We start from the raw sequence: 23,985 nt of genomic DNA, 5'->3' as shown, positions 1-23,985 counted from the left end.
TACAGGCCTACTGTCACTCATCATGGGCTGTGCCCCTAATGCTTCACGTTCTCCAGTTTTCTTGCTCGTTGGCTTCTCAAGAGCTAGAGTCTCCCCCAGTCTCTTCTTTCTCGTGTTCCTGGCTGTTTACCTGACCATCATGCTGGGGGCCATGACTCTGGTGCTGCTCACCCTGGGCTTCCAGGCTCTACTCCCCTATGTACTGCCCACTCGCGGTCTCTCCGTGACGTAAGGATGTCCAGTCACTCTGCCCGGTGCTGGCCCGTATGGTCTCTAATTACGCAGCCATTCCTGCTGCCTGCTGCTTGGCCCACTTCTTTTTCTTCTATGCGTTTGGAGTTACAGATACACTTGTTAGGTCTCTTATGGCTCTGGCTTGCTCCCTGGCCATCTGTGACCCTCTGCACTACCATTCAGTGATGAATCACCAACTCTGTGCCCACTTGCTGGCCTTGAGCTGAGCGGTGTCCGTAGCGCCCCCCCCATGCTGCCCGTGGGGCTCTTCTTGCCTCTTTACTGATCTGGGGATGCCGAGGGCAGCACTAACCTTCCCCACTTCTTCTGTGACGACCGACCTCTCCTGTGAGCCTCTTGCTCTGACATACATTCCAATGAGCTGGCCATATTCCTCGAGAGTGGCTTCCTCATACCAGACCCCCGTGCCCTCACTGTACTGTCCTGTGTCCACCCTGGGGCCACCATCCTACGTTGGCCTTCAGCTGCTGGTCACTGCTGTCTGGTCTCCAGCTGTGGATCCCACCTCACCACAGCTGGCTTCCTCTGTGACACCATCATTTGGGGCTACTTCCACCTCCTTCCCAGAAGTCTCCGATCAGGGCATGGTGGCTGCTGTAACGTACACTGCCGTCATGCCTTTGGCCGGCCCTTTTGTGCGCAGCTTCTGCAGCAAGGATGTCAAGCATGGTCTCTGCCGGCGGCTTGGATGGAGGAGGGTGGACTCCTCATTAGCCTGCTTCAGAGCCATATTGGTTAGGCAGGAAAGAAGAGGGCAGCTTTGAGTATGGATGGTTTGGGAGAGAGAAGAGGGAGGGTGGCTCCCACAACTTAGGAAGTCTAGACTCAGTTCTTGCTGATGTAGTGCGCTGACAGAGCTGAGAACGTTCCACACTGATGCTATATCTGCTCAGGGCTGCCTCATCAGCCTGTCTCTGGGGCCCCTCCCTGAGGCCGTTTATCTTCAGTTATCCAATTAGTCACCGGGCCTGGGTTGTTTAATTCCAGAGTTTTGAAGAACTATGAAAATATCATTGGGAAATTCTGAACTAAAGCAGAGATGGTAGAGTTACTTATAGTCACATTTAGTTTAGTGTGCTTGCTTGTGGGAAGTGTGTTGGTCTACATCGGAAAGTTAGCAGAAGAGAACAGTTTAGGTAAGTGGGGAGGGCAATTTCATACCTGCTCCATTCAGTGAGCAAATATATGCCCAGAAGCCTGTATGAAATGGTGGCCATGATTCTGCTATTCCATATGTTAGCCACAGTTTTCTTGGACCTCTCAGCATGTAAGCATCTTATTCTGAGGTATGAATTTTATTTTATATCTTTTAATTAAAAAATTTCAAGTAAAATATATAGAAAACTGCAAACTAAATACTTTATTGCATAAAACAAGGATCAGTGAACCATTTTAAGAAGAGAGAAAACGAATTGACTGTTCTTAGCTTTTGGGAGCTGGACTTTGGTCTCTATCTTGTTAGCTCTTAAGAGATTTACACTGATAATTTTTGAAATATTTATTGAGATATAATTGACATATAATAGTGCGTAAGTTTAAGGTATACAATGTGTTGATTTGATACATTTATATATTGTAATATGGTTACCACCTAAAGTTAACACCTTTATCACTTCATACGAGTATATTATCATTTCTCTTATATGGTGGGAAAAATTAAGATCTAGTCTTTTAGCAAGTTTGAAGTTGATAATACAGTAGTGTTGTCTATAATCACTATGCTGTGCGTTAGATCTCTAGGACTTATTTATCTATAGTTGCACAGTTGTACCCTTAAACCATCTTTCCAATTCCCCCAAACTCCAGCCCCTGGTAACCACCATTCTTCTCTCTGCTGCTATGAGTTCAACTCTTTTAGATTCCACATGGAAATGATATCATACAGTATTTATCTTCCTCTGTCTGACTTATCTCACTTAGCATAATGCCCTCAAGGTCCATCCATGTTTTCTCAAATGGAAGGATTTCCTCCTTTTTCATGGCTGAAAAACCTTCCATTGTATTACTACCAAGTCCATAGGTCGCCTTTTTATTTTCTTTTGCTATGTAGAAGCTTCTTAGTTTGAAGTAGTCCTACTTGATTTTTGGCTTTTGTTGGTTGTGCTTTTAGTGTTATGTACAAAAATTCATTGCCCAGACCAATGTCAAGGAGCTCTTATGTTTTCTTCTAGGAGTTTTATAGTATCAGGTCTATGTTTGTCTTTAATCCATTTCGAGCTAATTTTTGTATATGGTATAAGATATAAGTTCAATTTCATTTTTAATATATGGTTATCCAATTTTTCCAGCACTATTTTTTGAAGAGACTATAATTTCCTCATTGAGTATTCTTCATTCTCCTGTCAAAATCAAATTGACAAAGATAAATGGGTTTATTTCTGGACTCTCAGTTATATTCCATTGATCTATGTGTCTATCTTTTTGCAAATTCCCCATTCTTTGGTTGCAGTTTTGTAATAAGTTTTGAAATATGGGAGCATGAGTCCTCCACCATTGTTTTTCTTTTTTTCCCCCAGGATTATTTTGGGTACTCATAGTTCCTTGCAATTCCGTATGAATGTTAGGATTGCCTTTTCTATTTCTACAGAATAGTCCATTTGGATTTTGATAGAGATTGCACTGAATCTGTAGATCAATTTGTGGAGACTTCCCATTTTAACAATATTAAGTCTCCCAATTCATTACTTGGTCTATATTTCCATTTAGCTAGGTATTCTTTAATTTCTTTCAGCCATGTTTTATAGTTTTCAGTGTATGCAGGTCTTCTGCCTCTCTAACTTTATTCTACAGTATTTTATTATTTTTGATACTGTTGTAAATGAAATTACTTTCTAAATTCCCTTGCAGATTATTCATTGCTAATATATATAAAATATAGCTTATTTTTCTTGTTGGTCTTTTATTATGCAACTTCTAAAGCTTATTAGCTCGATTCATTTATTAGCTATAACAGTTTATTTGTGGAAGACATTGTGTAATTTTCCTGTGGAATTCCCTACAGTCGGATTTGTCTGATTTTATCACTAATTGTAGTTTAACAAGTTCCTCTGTACTGTGTGTTTTCCATAAATTTGAAGTTGAATGTAGAAGCTCGATAAGATTAATGTCTGACTTTTGGAAAGGGTAGCCTACTTCATAGGGGGTGGTGTGTTCTTCCATCAGTAAGAGACATACTGTCTCGTTATGTAACTTTTTTGGTGCCATTAGCAGCTATTGCTGTTCAATGTCTAGATCTATTCATTAGAGCAGTAGTTAAAGCAGAGGTGTAGGTGTATGGACAGGGGTAAGGAGTCAGGTGGAGGGAAAAAAACCAGTCTAAAATCCAGGACTGCCTGCTTAGAATGAGACTGGTTGAAATGAATCACATCCAACCATTTTCAGTCCCTTTATCTCCTCCCTCAAATTCTGGGGTAGGAGAGCATTTGACAATGCCATCAACCTGTAACCACTGGGGAGGAAGTCACTTCCCCAAAGCAAGTAGGGCTGTTAGAAAAGTCAAATAGATCCTCTGCAAACAAGAATAAGTGTAGTACATTTTTTTGAAGAAATTGATTATATTTTGATTGATTAGACTCTCTTTCTGTTTCCACTGAATTTTGATCATATTTACCAATTAATAGTTTGGTTTTCTGGCATGTGACTGAGTTTCTTCTGTGCAGGTCAGTGATGGAAACTACTGGCACATATTCAATTTGTGATCAATTCCACAATACATAACCTATATCAATAAGCTATATATCATTATTACTATATTTTAAAATGAGACCAAGAATCTCTCCAATTTGCATATAATCTCAGATTTTTCAACAGCTCCACCTCCTGCTGTTTCTTTTATACTCAAAGACTTGTTTAAATCAACTATTTGATTTAAATAGTTGATTTAAACAACTATTTGTTTAATAGTTGTTTAACAATAGTTCTAAAACAGATAAGCAAAATGGCTAGATGAAATCCAGGACATGACTCCAATTGGGTGAGGGCAGGAAATGAGATAGTCATTGGAGAGCAGAATGGAAACATAACAGTGGTTAGAATTGGCCTGCAGTCTCATAAAGCGTCGTGCCTCATAACTACGTCAGCTAAGATACTTGGATTCATAACAAACACTGAATAATTATGGAAAAGATAGGTAGGAAAGATGGTTTCTTGAGATGATGAAATAGGACTCGATTTCCCCTTGGGGTTTCTTCTTGCTTAACTGCTGACATTATGCAAGACCATGAAGTTCCCAACAGGGTAAACCTTCCCTACGGGCACAGTTGTTTTTAGAAGCTCTATGGATTTTGCCTCAGTAAGATCTACATATAAGGAAAGAGCAAACTCCTGAGCTAGTCCCAGTTTATAAAGAAAAGTCAAAGTGCTCAGCCCATTCTAATTAATATTTCATCTGAACACAATTGGAGGCTTCTGGGGTTGGCGGAGTCCCAGAATGAGCACATGTAAGTAAGGCTGTTTCACTGCGATAAGTTGCCTTACAGAAGGCTTTTATGGAAAAGGACAAAAAGGGAACCCTAATTTTGTGAGAATGTGGCAAAGAGCTCAACCCAGACTTTCTAACTTGTGTGTATGATGTCAGGTACAGAGAAGATGAGAATAAGGTTACATTCTGCCCTCATAGTAAGTAGAAGGGGGATAGAAAATAAGAACTTGTAATCCTTTTGTAGAAAATAGTGTGACATTTGTACCAAGAAGACCAATACATAGAATGAGATGCAAATATTATAGTTGAAGGAGGCAGTGGGATGGAAGAATTTTCAATAATAACATGGAAAGATAGGTTTTTGAGTGAAGATATGAAGATTTAGGTATAGAGTCATGCGATCACGGGAAGGTATGGAGAGACATTTCAGTTCCCACGTACAAGAAATGTGTGACAAGAGGACCTAATCTATTGTGCGAGAATTTGGATGATATATTCTTGAGACAGGAAAAGAGGTTCTGATTTATGTATCTCAAATTCAACATTTGTGATTCATCAACACAGGGAACAACTAGAAGTAGAATTTAGACCAAGAAGACATTAAATAGAGTATATTCCTAACATTTAGACATTGATGAAACAGTGAAGATGTCCCTTGATGCTTTCATCAAAAAAGAAAGGCAAGAATAAGTAGGATCAGGGTTTATCACTGCAGAGCTCACCCTTCTCCATGACTCTAGATGTCCCTGAAGTACCAGGTGGGAAATGGGAAACCTGAGATGCTTTTTGGTCTCATTTCAGTGATTCTTCCTTTTGTTTTTGTTCTCCCAGATTTCAGTGTAGGTTACTGTCTCGAGGTGTTCAAATCTGTATATGTGTTTATCTTCATTTCTCTTCTAAACAAATTACTCCCCTCTCTCCCATCAGCATCCTTGATTTCTCAAAGTTGCCTTAATGGGATCCACAGAGCTCAGGCTCTAATGGAAGTCATGTTGAGATATTGGAAAATAGAAAAGATAAAGAGCTGAGGCTTGAAGAAGTCAGACAACAAGAGCACGACTGTTGCTTATTACTCTTATTGCAGATAACTAGGATAAAAGGCAGATTTGCGGTACTTGAAAGAAAATGGACTTTCTATGTTACTACATTCTTATCCTCCTAATGGATAAATCTACACTCTTTGCTACACTTTTTCCCCTTGTAGACCATTTTATCTCCCTTTCCCCATGGGACTTATTCCATCTCTCTTTCTTCTCATCTCTTCTTCCTTTTCACCTTCATCTATATCTCCATATAGACATCTCTGTGTGGCCACTGCCTTGAATGAATAATGGAGTCACAAGAGTACATAGCTTGAGCTATATCCACTGACACAGAGAAGGATACAGGAAGAAATAAAGACAAAAAGAACAGCCATTGTAAAATGTAAGTTTTCTTTGTCTTATAAGCTCCTGCTTAATGTATGATCTTCAGAGTAAAGAAAGCACCGAGAGAGATGTCCTTAAAATAGTTTTGCTTCTTTAATCTCAGTGTTAGGAATATTCTCTTTTAGTAGGGGGAACACTGACCTCATCAAAGAATAAATGCAACCATAACACATCATTTGTTTCTGTTGTAAAAAATATTTACATAGTTATACTAATATAAATGTTGTCTACTGATTATCAGCTTCTACCTGGAAGACTTAACTATGGTTACAACTCATATGTTTTCAATCTTGGCAATAAACAAATGAAGGTACAGCTTTCCAAATTTTGGGCGGTCTCAGGGGTGAAGAAGATAAGTGGAATCTGAAGCTGATGAAATAAGAAATATAGATTTGAGGATACCATCTAAAAACAGGAAAACAATTAATTGGAAAACTAAAATAATCATCAAAAACTTGGGGAAAGGAGGAGAAAAGCGGGGTAATGCAAACAAGATAAAACTTCATATTTCATAGGAGAGAGCCGAAAGATTGTCTGAAACTGATAAAACTGGTACATAGATACATAAGCAAGCAGCATATTATTTAGAGGCATAGAGGTATGAACCAACAAAGAGCTAAAACTAAACTTGGAGGTGGGCAAACTTGGTCTAAGAGACCTCTGCTTTTTATTATGTGTTCTGTTATACTCTTTTAAATTATTTTTCTCACATTCATGAAGAAATACAGTATTTCATTAAAATATCCTTATCCATACAGCAGCCTTAAAAAGTTATCTTTTTGTCATACCATGTAGATCTACCTGTGGGGACAACCTGAGCTGAAAAGACATGAGAATCCCATCCACTAGCAGATTTTTATTACTCATTGAAAATTGATGATTAATAAAATCAATGATTATATTAATCACTTTTACTCTCATCCCAGGTAAGTTCAGTTGACTTCATGGAACAAGAACTTCCTACCAAAAGAACAATATGTCCAGCTTCTGGACATAGAAATTTAAGCCCAGATCTTCACTCCAGTGCTCCATCAAAGATATAGTGACTCGGGCACCTGGCTGGACCTTGGCACTCTTCCCTTCCCTTTCCAACTCTGACAACCAGAGAACTGTGCTGCGTAAGTCCAAGAGAACTATACAGGGTTAAGTCCAAATGTTGTCACTCAGATCCCATCAGACCTTCAACAGAGTAGTCACTTTGCGTTAGTTGTCTCATCTGTAATATGGGACTGAAAGTGCTATAGTTTCTACCATATGGGTTTGTTATGAGGATCAATGTGTGATATTTAGTATGCTCGTCAGTGCATAGCAAGCACCAAAGAAATTCTGTGTATAGTGATGTCTTCCTTGTCATACAGTGAATTTCATAAAAGCAGGGACCATATGTGATGTATCCTGCTGTCCGTAGTATCTGTCAAACTGAAAGATTGTAAGTGATCAATAAATGAACCTGGGTTAAACTAAAGAGTGAATGAGTGAGTATATGGATAGAAAGACAATGGCAAGGGAAGTAAAGGAGAAAAAAAATCTTGTTTGGAAATTAGGGGCATCCATGAAAGAAAAGATGTTTCCTAGAAGTGATCCCAGAGTAAATGTCAGCATTATTTGATGTTAACACTTGCTCTTTGTAGATGATGTGTCGATGGCCCCTAGAAACAGGACAGAAGTAACTGAATTTGTCTTATTGGGTCTGTCCAGCTGGCCAGAGATACAGCCAGTTATTTTTGGGGTTGTCCTTGCCATGTACCTGGTGGCAGTTATAGGCAATGCCCTCTTAGTAATTGTTGCCCTCTCAGACCCCAAGCTTCAGACCTCCATGTATTTCCTGCTCTGCCAGCTTTCTTTTATTGACATATTTCTCACAACCACTACTATTCCCCAGATGCTGGTCCACACACTATCTGTGAGTAAAACCATCTCCTTTAACCAGTGCATGACCCAGCTGTTCTTTTTCATGGCTGTGGGCAGCATGGAAGGCCACTTGTTGGCTGCCATGGCCTATGACCGCTATGTTGCCATCTGCGACCCCTTGAGATACTCTGCCATCATCAGCCGCTGCTTTTGTCTACGCATAACCTTGACCTCATGGGTGATTGTCAGCCTCAACAGCCTCCTTTACAGTGTGTTGGTTGCCCGTTTAACCTTCTGTGGCAACCAGGTCACCCACTTCTTCTGTGACATCACACCCCTGCTGAAGCTCTCCTGCACCCGCCCCATGGTCAATGAAATGCTGATATTCACTGAGGGTGTAGCTGTGGTGATCAGCCCCTTCTTCTTCATCTTGGGTTCCTATGCCCGCATCGGTGTTGCCATCGCCCGGTTGCACTCAGTGGCTGCCCTGCGCAAAGCTCTGTCCACGTGCAGCTCCCATATCCTCGTTGTGCTGCTCCTGTACGGCTCTGTGGCCCGCATGTACCTCCGGCCCTCCTCCGGCTATGACTTGGAGCGGGATCGCCAGGTCGCCATCTTTTACACAGTCGTTACCCCTATGCTAAACCCGCTGATCTACAGCCTGAGGAACCGGGAGGTTAACGGAGCCCTGCGAAGGCTTCTCAGGAAACTCCACATCTCAGGAAAATCCCAGCCTGGCCCCCAGGCCAACCAGGAATGACAGCACATCTCCTGAGCCCAAGGAGTGAAGCTCTAACTTGAAAATGCCTCAAATGGACGGTGTACACGCCTACTAACTGGTGTGGTTCACATTCTTGCGGAATAATCTCTCTTGTTGGCTCTTTCTTATTTGGATTTGGGAAGAAGTGAGTTTTTGAATAAATAGTTCTGGTCCCCATTGACTGACCTCGAATCTCATCGCATCGGAACTGAAAAGATATTTTTAAATCACCAAACTTGAACCTCACATCTTTCAGATCTAATTTGGGTCCTGGGGGATGACTAAACCAAATTATTACTGATCAGTTTGGCCTACAGAGATTTGATCATTTGTGCGATCGTGTGTCATGTACTGTTTCCCAGAGATAAGTCAAAGTGAGTTACATTATACAGAGTGGTTTTTGAGTAAACCATACAGGAGTCTAAACCTCTCAAAAGTATAAAATCGCATGGTGTCCTGTCATTCTCACAGTAACAAGCAACAGTTCATACTGATAGTGACTGAATTATTCCATCTGAACTTTTGTGTCACTACACAAAAGACAGAGTAGGTTACTAATAATAGAGACTGGAGGAGTCTTCAGAGTGGCTTTAACGCCAGGAGGAGGTGGTCAGATTGGGGACACAGGGTAAGTAGAGCTGTGTAGACACACTGAGAGACCAGATGCAATATGTGAGGGGAAAGGAAGAATCAAGGACGGACTGTTCAAATTGGTGGATTCATTATTTCTCTGTGGAAGGCTCTGTGTAACTGGAGGGCAGATGTGCTGGGGGAGCAAAATCGACAACTCGGTGTGGCCATGTTAATTTTGTGCTCTCTCTCCAAGTGGAGATATTTCACAGGCAGTTAAATACATAATTCTTCAGGCTCATGGAGAGATCTTGTCTTGAGATAGAAATGTCACAACAAAATGTAGATAATATTTAAAGCCATGGGGCTTTGTAAAATCACCTAGTAAGACAATAAAGAAAAGAGAATTGTGAACAGTGCCCCGAGATGGTTGCGCACACCACCATTCAGAGGTCTAGGAGAGGAGATAGCAGAGAAAACAGAAGTGGCCATTAGTAGGAAGAAAGCAGGTAAGATTGGTATGTCAGAATCCTAGAAAAGAGTCGTTTCCAGAATGTAAGAGTGGTCACTCTCTCACATGAAGCTGAGAAGTTGTTAATGAGAACAAATAATTGACTATTAGATTTGACAAGATATAGATTATTGGAAACTTTGATAAGGCAATTAAGTGAAGTGTTGGGGGAAATCACAATTATAGTCATTTTATGCTAAGATTGCAAGAGAATAAGTAAAGGCTGTGATGATAGATATTTCACAAGTACAATTTTTTTTTTGAGAGGGTAGACAAAAAGTGGTGTGTAACTTGAGGAGTCAAGGGAAAATTTCTTCTAATTTTAGTAAGGACTAGTAACATTAAGCATGTTCCTTTGCTGATAGAAATAATCTCGAACATAATGAAAAATTCAGGATTCAAGAGAGAAAGCAATTAATTGCAAGAATAAAGTCCTTGAAAGGGGATGCACATCTGTTAAGGGGATGATTTTATCTAGGAGATGAGCCACTTCTTCCCCGGTATCAAAAAGGAAGTCGGAGTATGTGGATGGAGATGGGCTGGAGAATTTGATGGCGGGAAGATGGTATATACTTGGTGAGACTTCAACTGAGAGCGTTGGGAGCAGGAATGTTTTAGAGAATTGTAGAAAGAAATTGTGTGAGATATGCTAGAGTACGGGAAAGTGAAGTACTCGGAAATGTTATGGAAAGCCTCATCTCTGCCAACACTGAGTGCCCATTTAGGTATTTCATTTACAGGTTTAATATTAGTCATATCAACATGGTTGGGCGATATTCTCCAACAATGTTCAGGTGATCGAGTACAGTCGTGAATAAGTAAAATGATACGTTTACCTAGGGCTGGGCCTTTGCCGGGGCAGCCAAAAGGGGCAGAAGGATTAAGGATGTTTATAAGAAGGTGGTTACAGTTCTGGAACATAAAATGTATTCTTGTTAAGGTGGGAATGAAGGACATAAATTAGGTGATAGATAATGAAAAACAAATTCAAGAGATACTAGAGCTCAGTAATTTCAGAGAATTATTGGTATTGGAGGACTAAATTAAATAAGGTGAAAGAAGAGACGTTGATAGGAACTGAAAAGTTTCAAACTGAGATTTCACCAATGGTGCAATTATTTGTAATGGCCAGGTCTAAGATATGACCATACGAGTAGATGGCTGAAATGGGGTGAAGTAAAAGATTGTTGACACTAAACAGGTCAGGAATTGAGAATCCAAGTTGTTAGTCAGGTAAACCATTTATATAGATATTTATATTTCCAAAAGTAACTAAATAGTGGTGGAGAGAGTTAGAGAATCAGATGCTGAGGTCATGAAAGAGCAAAGGAGAAATAACAGAGAATTTTCTCATTTTCTTTAATTTTTTCAAATAAAAATTTTATATATTTAAGGTTACAAAATGATTTGATATACATATACATAGTGAAATGATTATTATAGTCTAGCTAAATAACATTTCATCTCCTTACATGGTTACCATTTTTGGGCATGTGATAGGAGCACCTGGAATCTAATCTCTTAGCAAATTTCCAGTATTTACTACAATACTGCTAACTATAGTCATCATATTGTACGTTAGATCTCTAGATTTATTCATCCTATATAACTGTAACTTTGTATCCTTTGTATCCTTTGACCAACATCTCCTCATTTCCCACAACTCCTTTCCACTGGTAACCTCTGTTCTATTCTCTGCTTTTATATATTTGGCTTTTTTAGATTCCACAAAGAAGAGATATCATGTAGTTTTGTTTTCTTTCTGTGTCTGGATTATTTCACTTAGTACAATGTCTTCCAGTTTAATTCATGGTGTCGCAAATGACATGATATCCTTCTATTTTAAGGATGAATAATATTTCATTTTATCTGTATCTCATTTTTAAAAATCTATTTATCCATTCGTGGATACTTAGGTTGTTACTGTATTTTGACTATTGTGCATAATGCTACAATGAACATGGGAGTGCAGATAGCTTTTCTAGGCAATAATTTCATTCTTTTGGTGTATACATAGAAGTGGAATTGCTGGATCTCGTGATAGTTCTATTTTTAATTTTTTGAGGTACTTCCATACTGTTTTCCATAGCAGCTGTGCCATTTTACATTCCAGCCAACAGTGCAAAAAGGGCTCAAATTTCTCCACATCCTTGCCCTCCCTGTTACTTCTTGTCTTTTTAATAGCAGCCATTCTAACAGGTGTGAGGTGATATCTCGTTGTGGTTTTGATTTGCATTTCCCTGATTATTAGTGATGTTGAACACTGTTTCATGTACTTACTGGCTACTTGTATGTCTTCTTTGGAAATATGTGTAATGAAGTCCTTTCCCATTTTTTAATAGAATTATATGTTTTTGTTTTGCTATTGAGTTGTATGAGTTCCTTATACTTTTGGATAGTAATCACTTATCAAATGTGTGGTTTGCAAATATCTTCTCACATTCCATAAGTTGCCTTTTCATTTTGTTGATTGTTTCTTTTGCTGTCAGATGCTTTTTAGTTTGATGTAGTCCCACTTGTCTGAGGTGCTCAGGAACTGCTATGTGGGTGTATACCTTACAGTGAACCCCCAAGTGGACTGCAATGGGTTGGGCTTGGCACTTCCATCCTCCCTCAGCTGGCACGTGTCATCGTGTCTTCTTTTGACAGCAGCACAGCTCAGTCCACTCAAGGGAGAAAGAGGAAATTGCCCAGCACAGAAGCAAGAAAGGCATCAGGAAGGGGTTGAATGGCAGGGCAGCCAGACTCCTGAGGGAGCTTCTTCATGTCTGGGAAAGGTACTGGGAGGTTTTATCATGTGTTTCTGTATGAATTCTATGGTTTCCCCTAGCACAGTCTCCCAAATGTGTCAATGACCAAACTTGCTGCCTTCTCTGGGAGTGGGGCCCATGAGGTGGTGCTTTCAATATTAGCATGAGTGACTGGCTGCGGCTTGGCAGCTCAGCTGATCCCAGGAGAGTGCCCAGGACCTGGGAAATCAGCCTGGACTTGGGGTTCTCTGTCATGTGCTCCAAAATTTGACTCTGAGAAGAAAGCCCATGAAAACTTAGATATGGTCAAGGCATGAAGGGGGTTTCTTCCTGCCCTGAGTCCTGGAAGATGTAGCTTCTTGTTTTACGTTTCTTTTAAGTGATACACACTTATTTTTAAAAAATAGTTAGCAGTGAAACATGTATTCATTGAAAAGTGAGAGTTTGTTTCTCATTTTCCCCATTCCTCTTCAGGGGTAATTGTGTGAATGTTTTTTTAAATGTTTCGACATGTACTGATTCAGACACTTTCCTATGCACATATGTATATGTACAATTTTGTTTTTACAAAAATGAGATCACTTGTTCTGGAGCTTTCTTCGTTCCTCTCATCAATATATCATGGACCTCCTATGTCACCATCAGACCTACTTTGTTACTTTTAAAGTATTTTGTGGGTTGTTAGACGTAGCAGAAGATATAAACAACTCCCTACTCATGCCACTTACTTATCTCCTTTTTCTTTTTGGAGGGGGTACTATGACAAAGGCAACACTACATGGCTATCCTTTCACAGGCATTTTTGTGTACATATATTTTTTCTAGAAATGGAAATGCTAGATGGAAGTGCATGTGTATTTTTCAAATCAATTGGTACCACCAGATTGCCTGCCAAAGAGTTTAAACCAATTTTTACAGCCCTTCAAGCCCTTCAGGGGAAGCCCTTCAAGCCCTTCAAGGGCCCTTTTGCAAACTCTTTATTGTTTTCCAGTCTAATGAGGGAAAAAGAAACAATACTTTATGATAGTTTCACTTTTTATTTTCTTAATTGCTGGGGGCAATTTTTTTGACCATTTTACTTTTTTCTTCTTTGAATTTTCCAACTACATGCTTGCCCATTTTTTCTATGTGGTTGTTGTATTTTTATTATTGATTTGTAGGGGTTATATTTTGGTTAAAAATATTATTTTAATGTTTTCTTTCTTGATCTGACTCGTAACTCTCCAACTTGGATAGGTATTTTCTCTTTTACTTATGCTGTGTTCATTCTGGGAACACAAATCATTCGTTTTCCTAGAAAGTGAGATGTGACATATCTTATCAGCTCTCATATCAGTCAGCACTCAAAAATCTGAAATATATATGGACACAGACATGATTGAATGCACATAATTGGCAATAATAATAGCCTTACATATGTTGAGTGCTTACTATATGTTAGGCATTCTGCTTAAAGTGCTCAAATGCTTTTATGTCATTCGATCCTCATGGTAACCAGAATTACCCCCATGTTCACTGCAGCGTTATTCATGATAGCCAAGCTATGGAAATAACTTAAGTGTTGTTTATTGAGCACTTACTAGGTGATCCAAGTGAGTTCACATTTATTATTCAGAGGAGTCCTATGATGTAGTTGTTCTTCACGTTTTACAGGTAAAGAAACCAGAACTCAGAGGCAAAGAATGTTTCTCAAGTTTCACAGTAAGAACGTGGTAGATTTTTGATTCTGACTTGTAACTTGTGACTCAAGTCTTGAGATCCAGTCACTATAACAATAAATATTATTAGAACTCAGGTATATGTGTAGGGGGAACTTAGGCGAACATAATCCAGTTACTTTAATTTACAAATGGGGAAACTAAGGCTCAGAGACATTAAGTGACTATCCAGCTGTCACAGTTCATTAATGGCAAAGCCAGCACTGGAACGCAGGACTTAAAGCTCCATTCTTCTTCTTCTATAGAAAGAACACTGTCTATTTAAGTATAAAGTATAAGATCAGTTCCTTTGTATTTCGTTCTACCAGACATAATGAATCCTGTATTCTTGGCTTAGAGATCTCTTCCTTTATAACTTGAGCTAAACAAAAATTTGGACTTTCATTTCCATTTTATATGTATACAAGCCCCCACCCATGGACTTTTCATAGGCATTCATTAACATTAACAAGAACCATTGTGACAGTGGGTCATAAATTACTCAGAGCGTGGGCACTTCACAAAGATGACGGGGGGTTACTGACATCACTGGTCCCCTCCCTGTCCTCAGATGTCAATTCTGTACTTTGAAATATAAACAGAAGAAAAAGAGGGGTCTCAGGTTCAAGGAAGCTACAGTGCTTGCGCTCTCAGGAGGCCAATTTTCGACTCTCAGCTCTGAGTCTTGGAGTCAAGTCCTGAAAGTGCTGGGAGAGAATGTTTTCCTTCTGAGTAGTTTTCCCAGAGCCCCCTTCATGTCCCTGTTTCTCAGGCTGTAGATGAAAGGATTCAGCATGGGGGTCACCACGGTGTACATCACTGAGAAGACTCTGTCCTTTCCACCAGAGGAGGAGGATGGAGGACATAAATAGACCCCAATAGCTGTGCTGTAAAACAGAGCGACCACAGAGAGGTGGGAGGTGCAGTTGGAGAAGGCCCTTTGCTTACCCTTTGGAGAGTCAATTCTTAGGATAGCCAATGCAATGTAGCAGTAAGATGTAAGGATGCAGACAAAGGGTCCAATGAGCAGTGTTCCTCCCACCAGGATGAGCATCAGGCCATTGACATAAGTACTGGAGCAGGCCAGCTTCAGGAGTGGGACCAGATCACAGAAGAAATGGGGGATGATATTGGGGCCGCAGAAGGAAAGCCTGGTCATTAGGAGGGTGTGCACTAGGGCATGGAAGGTAGTGACCACCCATGACCCAGCCACCAACAGGACACAGCGTTGGGAGTTCATGGCCATGGCATAATGGAGGGGGTGGCTGATGGCCACATAGCGGTCAAGTGCCATCACCGCCAGGAGAAAGTTGTCTAGGTCTGCAAATAGGCCAAAGAAATAGAGTTGTGTAAGGCACCCCCCATAAGAAATCAATTTACATCCTGAGCCAATATTATGAAGCATCTTGGGAATTACTGTAGAGATGAAACCAATGTCAGAGAAGGACAGGTTGGCCAGGAAGAGGTACATGGGGGTGTGGAGGTGCTGGTCAGAACCTATGGCCAGGATGATGAGCAGGTTCCCCAACATGGTGATGAGGTACATGGCTAGGAAGAGCGCGAATAGGAGAGGCTGCTGCTCTGGGTGTTCAGAGAGGCCCATGAGAAGAAACTCATAGATGCAGGTCTGGTTTCTTCTATCCATGTCTGGAATTCTGTATGAAATAAATGTTATTGTAATCTAAATAGCAAAAAAGTAACATATTGCAGTGTTGATATTATTTTGAACCCCCATTTTTTAAAAAAATTCTGGGGTTTAGGTAATTCTGTTTGGTAAAGCTTGAATTTGTAACTGTGCACATTAGAAAGGACAGTTTGGATCAGACAATTTGTTAAATGATAGATTGTTGTCAGATAGATATCTGATAGATAGATATCCAAGGCTCCTTCAAATGATTTCAGCTGTCCCCATGAAACATGTCAGGTGCCATGGAAACATGTGCTCTGGATTGTACACATCCTATCAGTATACACTGAATAATTACAATTGCACTGAATAATAATTTTTTCACTGAATAATTATGTAATTAAGTAAATAGTAGTTTATTTAATTAAAATTAGATTAAAATAATGTATATAATATATAACAATTAAATCGTGTTTCCCCAAAAATAAGACCTAGCCGGACAGTTAGCTCTAATGCGTCTTTTGAAGCAAAAATTAATATAAGACCCTGTCTTATTTTGCTATAAGACCCAATATAATATAATATAATATAATATAATATAATATAATATAATGTAATATAATATTGGGTCTTATGTTATGTACTATAATATAAAACTGGGTCTTATATTAATTTTTGCTCCAAAAGACGCATTAGAGCTGATTGTCTGGCTAGGTCTTATTTTCGGGGAAACACTATAATTAATTTAAAAATAATTTTTAAAAAGGTAACATTTCAGAACATATATGCTTATAATTCCATTTTTGTAAAATTAAAGCATAAATGTTTTTTTATGAGTAAGAACACTGTATATGAGTAAAGAACATGCTAAAGGTCAATAGTATTTACTTCTGAGAAGTAACTCTGGGTTAAAAAGTTGTGGGTGCCACCTTTTGCATTACTCATATTTTTACTAGAACGTGTTCTCTTTGTAATTAAAAGATTATTTTAAAAAATAATGGATGAGGGTGACGTCATAGGAATGGCGGCAGCAGGGCGCACTTTCTGAGTTCTCCTCCGGATCTTGTTGCAAACGGGAACTATAACCCATCGAGGAAATTTTCGCTCACCACACAATATAGTGGGGAGATTCGTGGATTGCTTGAAGCTAAGAAATTCTTGGGGGTACGCTAACTGGACGGAGCAAGGAGAGGAGGAGGAGGGGCGGCGTGGGAGCGCCCGGCCGGCAGCGGCAGGAGAGCCCAGCCCCCAACGGAGCCTCGGCTGGCGGGGGCGAAAACCGAAAACCACGGAGCCGGGCACGCACGGGATCCCAGGCGGAGCGGAGAGCGCAGAGACCGGGGGTAGGCTCTTTCCCTGCTCCCACGGCTGATTTCTCCCGCCGGGAAGGCGGCGCGCCCTGTGGCGGACGGGGGGCGCAGTCTCCATACCTGGGCCCCTCCCCCCCGCCCTGCTCTCCCAATCCTACCCCGCCCTTCCAGAGACTGGGACTGGAAACTGCGGTGCAGCCCCGCTGTGCCGGGCGCACACGGGAGCCCAGGCGGAGCGGAGAGCGCAGAGACCGGGAGGCGGGCTCTTTCCCTGCGTCCCACGGCTGATTTCTCACGCCGTCCCACGGCTGATTTCTCCAGCCGGGAAGGCGGCGCGCCCTGCGGCGGACGGGGGGGCTCAGTCTCCATACCTAGGCCCCTCACCCGCCCCGCTCTTCCAATCTTACCCCGCCCTTCCAGAGACTTAAACCGGCCCCTGAACCGAGGAGTGGTATCTAAGGCTCACGCTTTGGGAAGCCTGACGGGCAGCCCTGACCCAGGCAGATTGGGCAGTGTGCGTGATTTTGGCTGCGCTAGGAGAGAAGAGACGCCTCCACCCCCAGCCACCACCTTTTCTGGCCTGCAGGAAGAGGGCGACGCACGGCTGGGCTGGGAGAGTGAAGACCCCTCCATCTCCAGCCCCCACCCTTCCTGGCTTGCCTAGGGTGGGGTGGGTGCAGCTGCCGAGACACACCCGGAGATCAGCAGTGAGGCAGGCGCAGCTCTGGGCTTTCAGCAGATCAGAAATCTCCCGCCCGCACTCACACACACACACTGAAGAGGTGCCTTAAGACTCAAGAGTTTTGGTCACGTATCTGGTGGTGCCACTCTCAGTGTGCATTTGTGCAGGCAAGGGCAGAAACTGCACTGACATTGTAAAAACTATCATCCAGACCCCTCAGGCCCACGCTTTTAAGTCTGCAGTCCCAAAGTCTCTCTGGGCACCAGGTGACCGGCTCTGCCTGCGCAATAAGCAGGGGGCTCCTTGGTACAGCAGAGAACAACCTGGACATTGCTTGGTGGGCTTAGGCCGAGACTGTCGCTGCTTTTTGTATTGCTTTGTTTTGTCTTGTTTTGCTTTGTCTTTATATCTTTGATATCTTTGCCTCTGTCGAGTGGGGTTATCAGGTGGTTTTGCATGTGAATGTATTTGATATTTTTCTTTGTTGTTGTTGTTGTTGTTGTGCTTGGTGATTTGCTTTGTTCTGAAACTGCCCTGCCGGGGCCCAGCTTGTGAGGCACGGTCAGCAGATCAGAAATCTCCCGCCCGCACCCATACACACACACTGAAGGAGTGCCCTAGGACTCACAAGCTCTGGACAAAGGACTGGTGGTGCTCCTCTCGGTGTGCATACGTGCGGACAAGGGCAGAAGCTGCACTCACTTTGTGGAGACTATCATCCAGACCCCTCAGGCCCACGCTTTTAAGTCTGCAGTCCCAAACTCTCTGAGCACCAGGTGACCGGCTCTGCCTGCGCAATAAGCAGGGGGCTCTTTGGTACAGCAGAGGACAACCTGGTCATTGCTTGGTGGGCTCAGGCCGAGACAGTCGCTGCTTTTTGTTTTGCTTTGTTTTGCTTTGCTTGGTTTTGTTTTGCTTTGTCTTGTATCTTTGATATCTTTGCCTGTGTCGAGCGGGGGTTATCGGCTGTTTTTTTTTTTTTTTCTCTTTGCTGTTGTCGTTGCTGCTGTGCTTGGTGATTTGCCTTGTTCTGGGACTTCCCTGCCGGGGCCCAGCTTGGGTGGCACGGGACTCGGCATATCTGGGGGCCAACTCCAGACCAAATCGGAGTGCAGCCGGGTTTGACCTGCAGGTCACACACCTAGAGGGGGTTCTCGGCAGGCTCTGGAGCCCATAGAGGCCAAATCACATTGGGGTGGTCAACCCTCACGCAGCAGAGTGCCTGCGGGGGGCAGAGCCAAGTCTCACGGCAGGTCAGCCCAGGAGTTGACCCCACCTGCTCATTAGCGGGAAGCAATTAAAGATCTTCTTGAACGGGACAGTGTACACAACACAAGACTCACCTTTGGAGCACACGCAGAGGAGGACGACGTGGTGCGAGTCAAATATAAAGGACACATACTACATAAGATAACCTAGCAAGAACTAAGAACTCTAGGGGATCTACCTAATATATCAAAATAAACACAGTCAGCCAGAATGGGGAAACAAAGATACACGTCCCAAATAAAAGAACAGAAGAAGCTTCCACAACTGGAACCAAATGAAGCAGACGTAACCAACCTCTCAGAGACAGAGTTCAGAACACTGGTGATAAGAATGTTTAAGGAGCTTAGAGAAGACATAAAGAAGGATGTAGAAATCATAACAAACGAGCTTAGAGAAAACATAAAGAAGGATGTAGAAATCATAACGAAAAACCAGTTGGAACTAAAGAACACAATTACCGAAATTAAGAACTCACTTGAAGGAATTATCAGCAGGCTAGATGAAGCAGAGGATCGAATCAGCGACTTAGAAGACAAGGTAGCAGAGATCACCCAAACGGAACAACAAAAAGAAAAAAGAATAAAAAACAATGAAGATGGCCTAAGAGACCTCTGGGATAACATCAAGCGCAACAACATGCGCATCATAGGAATACCAGAAGGTGAAGAGAGCAAGCAAGGGATTGAGAACATATTTGAAGTAATAATGTCTGAAAACTTCCCCAACCTGATGAAGGAAACCAACATACAAGTCCAGGAAGTGCAGAGAGTTCCAACCAGGATTAACCCAAACAGGTCCACACCAAGACACATTATAGTTAAAATGGCAAAGCTTAAAGACAAAGAGAGAATCCTAAAAGCAGCAAGAGAAAGACGGAGGGTTACATACCAGGGAACTCCCATAAGGCTATCAAATGATTTTTCTACAGAAACATTGAAGGCCAGGAGGGAGTGGCAGGAGATACTTAAAGTGATGGAAAACAAAGGCCTACAACCTAGATTGCTTTATCCAGCAAGGCTATCATTTAAAGTTGATGGAGAGATAAAGAGCTTTCCAGAAAAAAATAAGCTAAAGGAATTTATTACCACCAAGCCAGCATTGCAAGAAATACTAAAAGGACTTCTGTAAATAGAAGAAAGATCAAAACAACCTAACTACAAATTTAAAAATGGCAATAACTATGTACCTATCAATAATCACTTTAAATGTAAATGGATTAAATGCTCCAATCAAAAGACATAGGGTGGCTGACTGGATAAGACAGCAAGACCCTTGTATATGCTGTATACAAGAGACTCACCTCAGAACAAAAGACACACACAGGCTGAAAGTGAAGGGTTGGAGTAAGATATTTCATGCAAATGGAAACGAGAAAAAAGCTGGAGTTGCAATACTTATTTCTGACAAAATAGACTTTAAAATGAAGAACATACTAAAAGATAAAGATGGGCACTATATAATAATAAAGGGATCGATCCGACAAGAGGACATAACCCTAGTAAACATCTATGCACCCAACATAGGAGCACCTAAATATATAAAACAGGTACTGACTGACATAAAGGCAGAGATCAACAGTAACACTATTATAGTCGGGGACTTCAACACACCTCTGACCACAAGGGACAGGTCTTCCAGACAGAAAATCAATATGGAAACAACAGCCTTAAATGATACATTGGACCACTTGGATTTAATCGATATTTTCAGAACATTTCACCCCAATGCTGCAAAATACACCTTCTTCTCAAGCGCACATGGAACATTTTCCAAGATAGATCATATGTTAGGCCACAAAACAAGTCTTGATAAATTTAAGAAAATTGAAATCATACCAATTGTCTTCTCTGATCACAATGCTATGAAATTAGAAATGAACTACAGGAAAAAAACGGGAAGACACACCAATTCATGGAGGCTGAATAACTTATTACTAAATAATGAATGGGTGAAGCAGGAGATCAAGGAAGAAATCAAAAGATATTTCGAGATAAATGAAAATGAAAACACGACGACCCAAAATCTATGGGATGCCGCGAAAGCAGTCCTAAGAGGGAAATTCATAGCTTTGCAGGCCTACCTAAAGAAACAAGAAACATCACTAATCAACAGTTTATCTTCACATTTAAGGGATTTGGAAAAAGAACAGCAAAATAAGCCCAAAGGGAACACAAGGAAGGAGATAATAAAGATCAGAGCAGAAATAAATGAAATAGAAACCAGAAAAACAATACAAAAGATCAATGAATCCAAGAGTTGGTTCTTAGAGAAGATAAACAAAATCGACAAACCTTTAGCCAGACTCATTAAAAAAAAGAGAGAGAGGACCCAAATTAATAAAATCAGAAACGAAAGAGGAGAAGTGACAACGGACACTGCAGAAATACAAAGAGTTTTAAGAAGTTACTATGAGCAACTATATGCCAACAAATTTGACAATTTGGAAGAAATGGACAATTTTCTAGAGGCGTACAACCTTCCAAGGCTAACTCAAGAAGAAACAGAAAACCTGAATAGACTGATTACCACCACGGAAATTGAATCAGTAATCAACAGTCTCCCAACAAACAAAAGCCCTGGACCAGATGGCTTTACAGGTGAATTTTACAAAGCGTTCAAAAAAGAATTATCACCAATTCTCCTCAAGCTCTTCCAAAAAATCCAGAAGGAGGGAAGACTCCCAAACACTTTTTACGAAGCCACTATCACCCTGATCCCAAAATTAGACGAAGACACCACAAAAAAAGAAAACTACAGGCCGATATCTTTAATGAACATAGATGCAAAAATCCTCAACAAAATATTAGCAAACAGAATTCAGCAATACATTAAAAAGATCATTCACCACGATCAAGTGGGATTCATCCCTGGTATGCAGGGGTGGTTCAACATCCGCAAATCTATTAATGTGATACACCACATTAACAAAATGAAAAATAAAAATCACATGATCATATCAATAGATGCAGAAAAAGCATTTGATAAAATCCAACAGCCATTTATGATAAAAACCCTTAAGAAAGTGGGAATAGAGGGATCATATCTCAACATAATAAAGGCCATATATGACAAACCCACAGCTAACATCATACTCAATGGGGAAAAGCTAAAACCATTCCCCCTAAGATCAGGAACAAGGCAAGGATGCCCATTATCTCCGCTTCTATTCAACATAGTTCTGGAAGTTCTTGCCACAGCAATCAGACAAGAAAAAGAAATAAAAGGCATCCAGATTGGTAAGGAGGAAGTAAAGTTATCATTGTATGCAGATGATATGATACTATATATAGAGAACCCTAAAGACTCCACCAAGAAGCTATTAGAGCTGATAGATGAATTTAGTAAAGTGGCAGGATACAAAATTAATATTCAGAAATCAGTTGCATTTGTATATACCAATAATAAAACATCAGAAGGAGAAATTAAAAAAACAATCCCATTTACAATCGCTCCAAAGACTATAAAATACCTGGGAATAAATTTAACCAAAGAAGTAAAAGATCTATACTCAGAAAATTATAAGACACTGATGAAAGGAATGAAGGAAGATATAAATAGATGGAAACACATATCATGTTCATGGATAGGAAGAATTAATATAGTTAAAATGTCCATACTGCCTAAGGCAATATGCATATTCAATGCAATTCCTATCAAACTGCCAACGTCGTTTTTCACAGAAATAGAACATATAATCCTAAAATTTATATGGGACCATAAAAGACCCTGAATAGCAAAGGCAATCTTGAGAAATAAGAACAAAGTGGGAGGTATAACAATACCTGACTTCAAATTATACTACAAGGCTACAGTAATCAAAACAGCATGGTACTGGCATAAAAACAGACACATAGATCAATGGAACAGAATAGAGAGTCCAGAAATAAATCCACGCCTATATGGCCATTTAATCTACGACAATGGAAGCAAGAATGTACGATGGAGTAATGACAGTCTATTCAATAAATGGTGCTGGGAAACCTGGACAGACACATGCAAAAAAATGAAGTTGGACCACCTCCTTACACCATATACAAAAATAAATTCAAAATGGCTTAAAGACTTAAATGTAAGGTCTGAAACCATAAAATACCTAGAAGAAAATATAGGAAGAAACTTCTCAGACATTACCCGGAGTAAGATTTTTACTGATATACACCCTCGCGCGAGGGAACTAAGAGAAAGAATAAACATGTGGGATTATATCAAACTAAAAAGTTTTTTCACAGCAAAGGAAACCATCAATAAAACAAGAAGGGATCCTACTGAATGGGAAAAGATATTTGCCAATGATATATCTGATAAGGGATTAATATCACAAATCTATGGAAAACTTACTCAACCCAACTCCAAAAAAACAAACGATCCAATTAAAAAATGGGCAGAGGACTTGAAGAGACATTTTTCTGAAAAGGACATACAGATGGCAAACAGACATATGAAGAAATGCTCAACCTCGCTAACCATCAGAGAAATGCAAATAAAAACCACAATGAGATACCACCTCACCCCAGTCAGAATGGCTATCATCAATAAATCAACAAACAACAAGTGCTGGCGCAGATGTGGAGAAAAGGGAACGCTTGTGCACTGTTGGTGGGATTGCAGACTGGTGCAGCCGCTATGGAAAACAGTATGGAGGTATCTCAAAATTCTGAAAATGGAACTACCTTATGATCCAGTAATTCCACTCCTAGGTATCTATCCGGAGAAATCCAGAACTTCAATTCAAAAATCTCTATGCACTCCTATGTTTATTGCAGCACTATACACAATAGCTAAGACATGGAAACAACCAAAATGCCCATCGGTAGATGACTGGATTAAGAAACTGTGGTACATTTATACAATGGAGT

At 40.7% G+C, this 23,985-nt stretch overlaps 3 protein-coding genes across 3 annotated transcripts; 2 read left to right on the top strand and 1 right to left on the bottom strand.

Moving 5' to 3' along the window:
- The first annotated feature begins 22 nt into the window (after nucleotides 1-22).
- Nucleotides 23-1,019, top strand: LOC117031572 (olfactory receptor 1B1). The gene is given in 4 exon segments (XM_033122050.1): nucleotides 23-168; nucleotides 170-473; nucleotides 476-810; nucleotides 812-1,019. Coding segments are annotated over 4 exon segments (993 nt in total).
- A 6,725-nt stretch (nucleotides 1,020-7,744) lies between these two features.
- Nucleotides 7,745-8,713, top strand: LOC117031571 (olfactory receptor 1361-like). Its single transcript, XM_033122049.1, has one exon. It carries the CDS (start codon nucleotides 7,745-7,747, stop codon nucleotides 8,711-8,713), a length of 969 nt encoding a protein of 322 aa, XP_032977940.1.
- Nucleotides 8,714-14,932: 6,219 nt separating this feature from the next.
- LOC117031570 (olfactory receptor 1361-like) lies at nucleotides 14,933-15,886 on the bottom strand. Its single transcript, XM_033122048.1, has one exon. The coding sequence runs from the start codon at nucleotides 15,884-15,886 to the stop codon at nucleotides 14,933-14,935; it is 954 nt and encodes a 317-aa protein (XP_032977939.1).
- Between the last annotated feature and the right edge of the window lie 8,099 nt (nucleotides 15,887-23,985).

Source organism: Rhinolophus ferrumequinum, chromosome 12, assembly GCF_004115265.2.
Source record: "Rhinolophus ferrumequinum isolate MPI-CBG mRhiFer1 chromosome 12, mRhiFer1_v1.p, whole genome shotgun sequence".
NCBI lineage: Eukaryota > Metazoa > Chordata > Mammalia > Chiroptera > Rhinolophidae > Rhinolophus > Rhinolophus ferrumequinum.
This window is presented reverse-complemented; position numbering and strand designations above follow the sequence as displayed.

Bases quoted from the DNA above. Each gene is read 5' to 3' on its own strand.
- LOC117031571 (XM_033122049.1), top strand. From the start codon at position 7,745: ATGGCCCCTAGAAACAGGACAGAAGTAACTGAATTTGTCTTATTGGGT.
- LOC117031570 (XM_033122048.1), bottom strand. From the start codon at position 15,886: ATGGATAGAAGAAACCAGACCTGCATCTATGAGTTTCTTCTCATGGGC.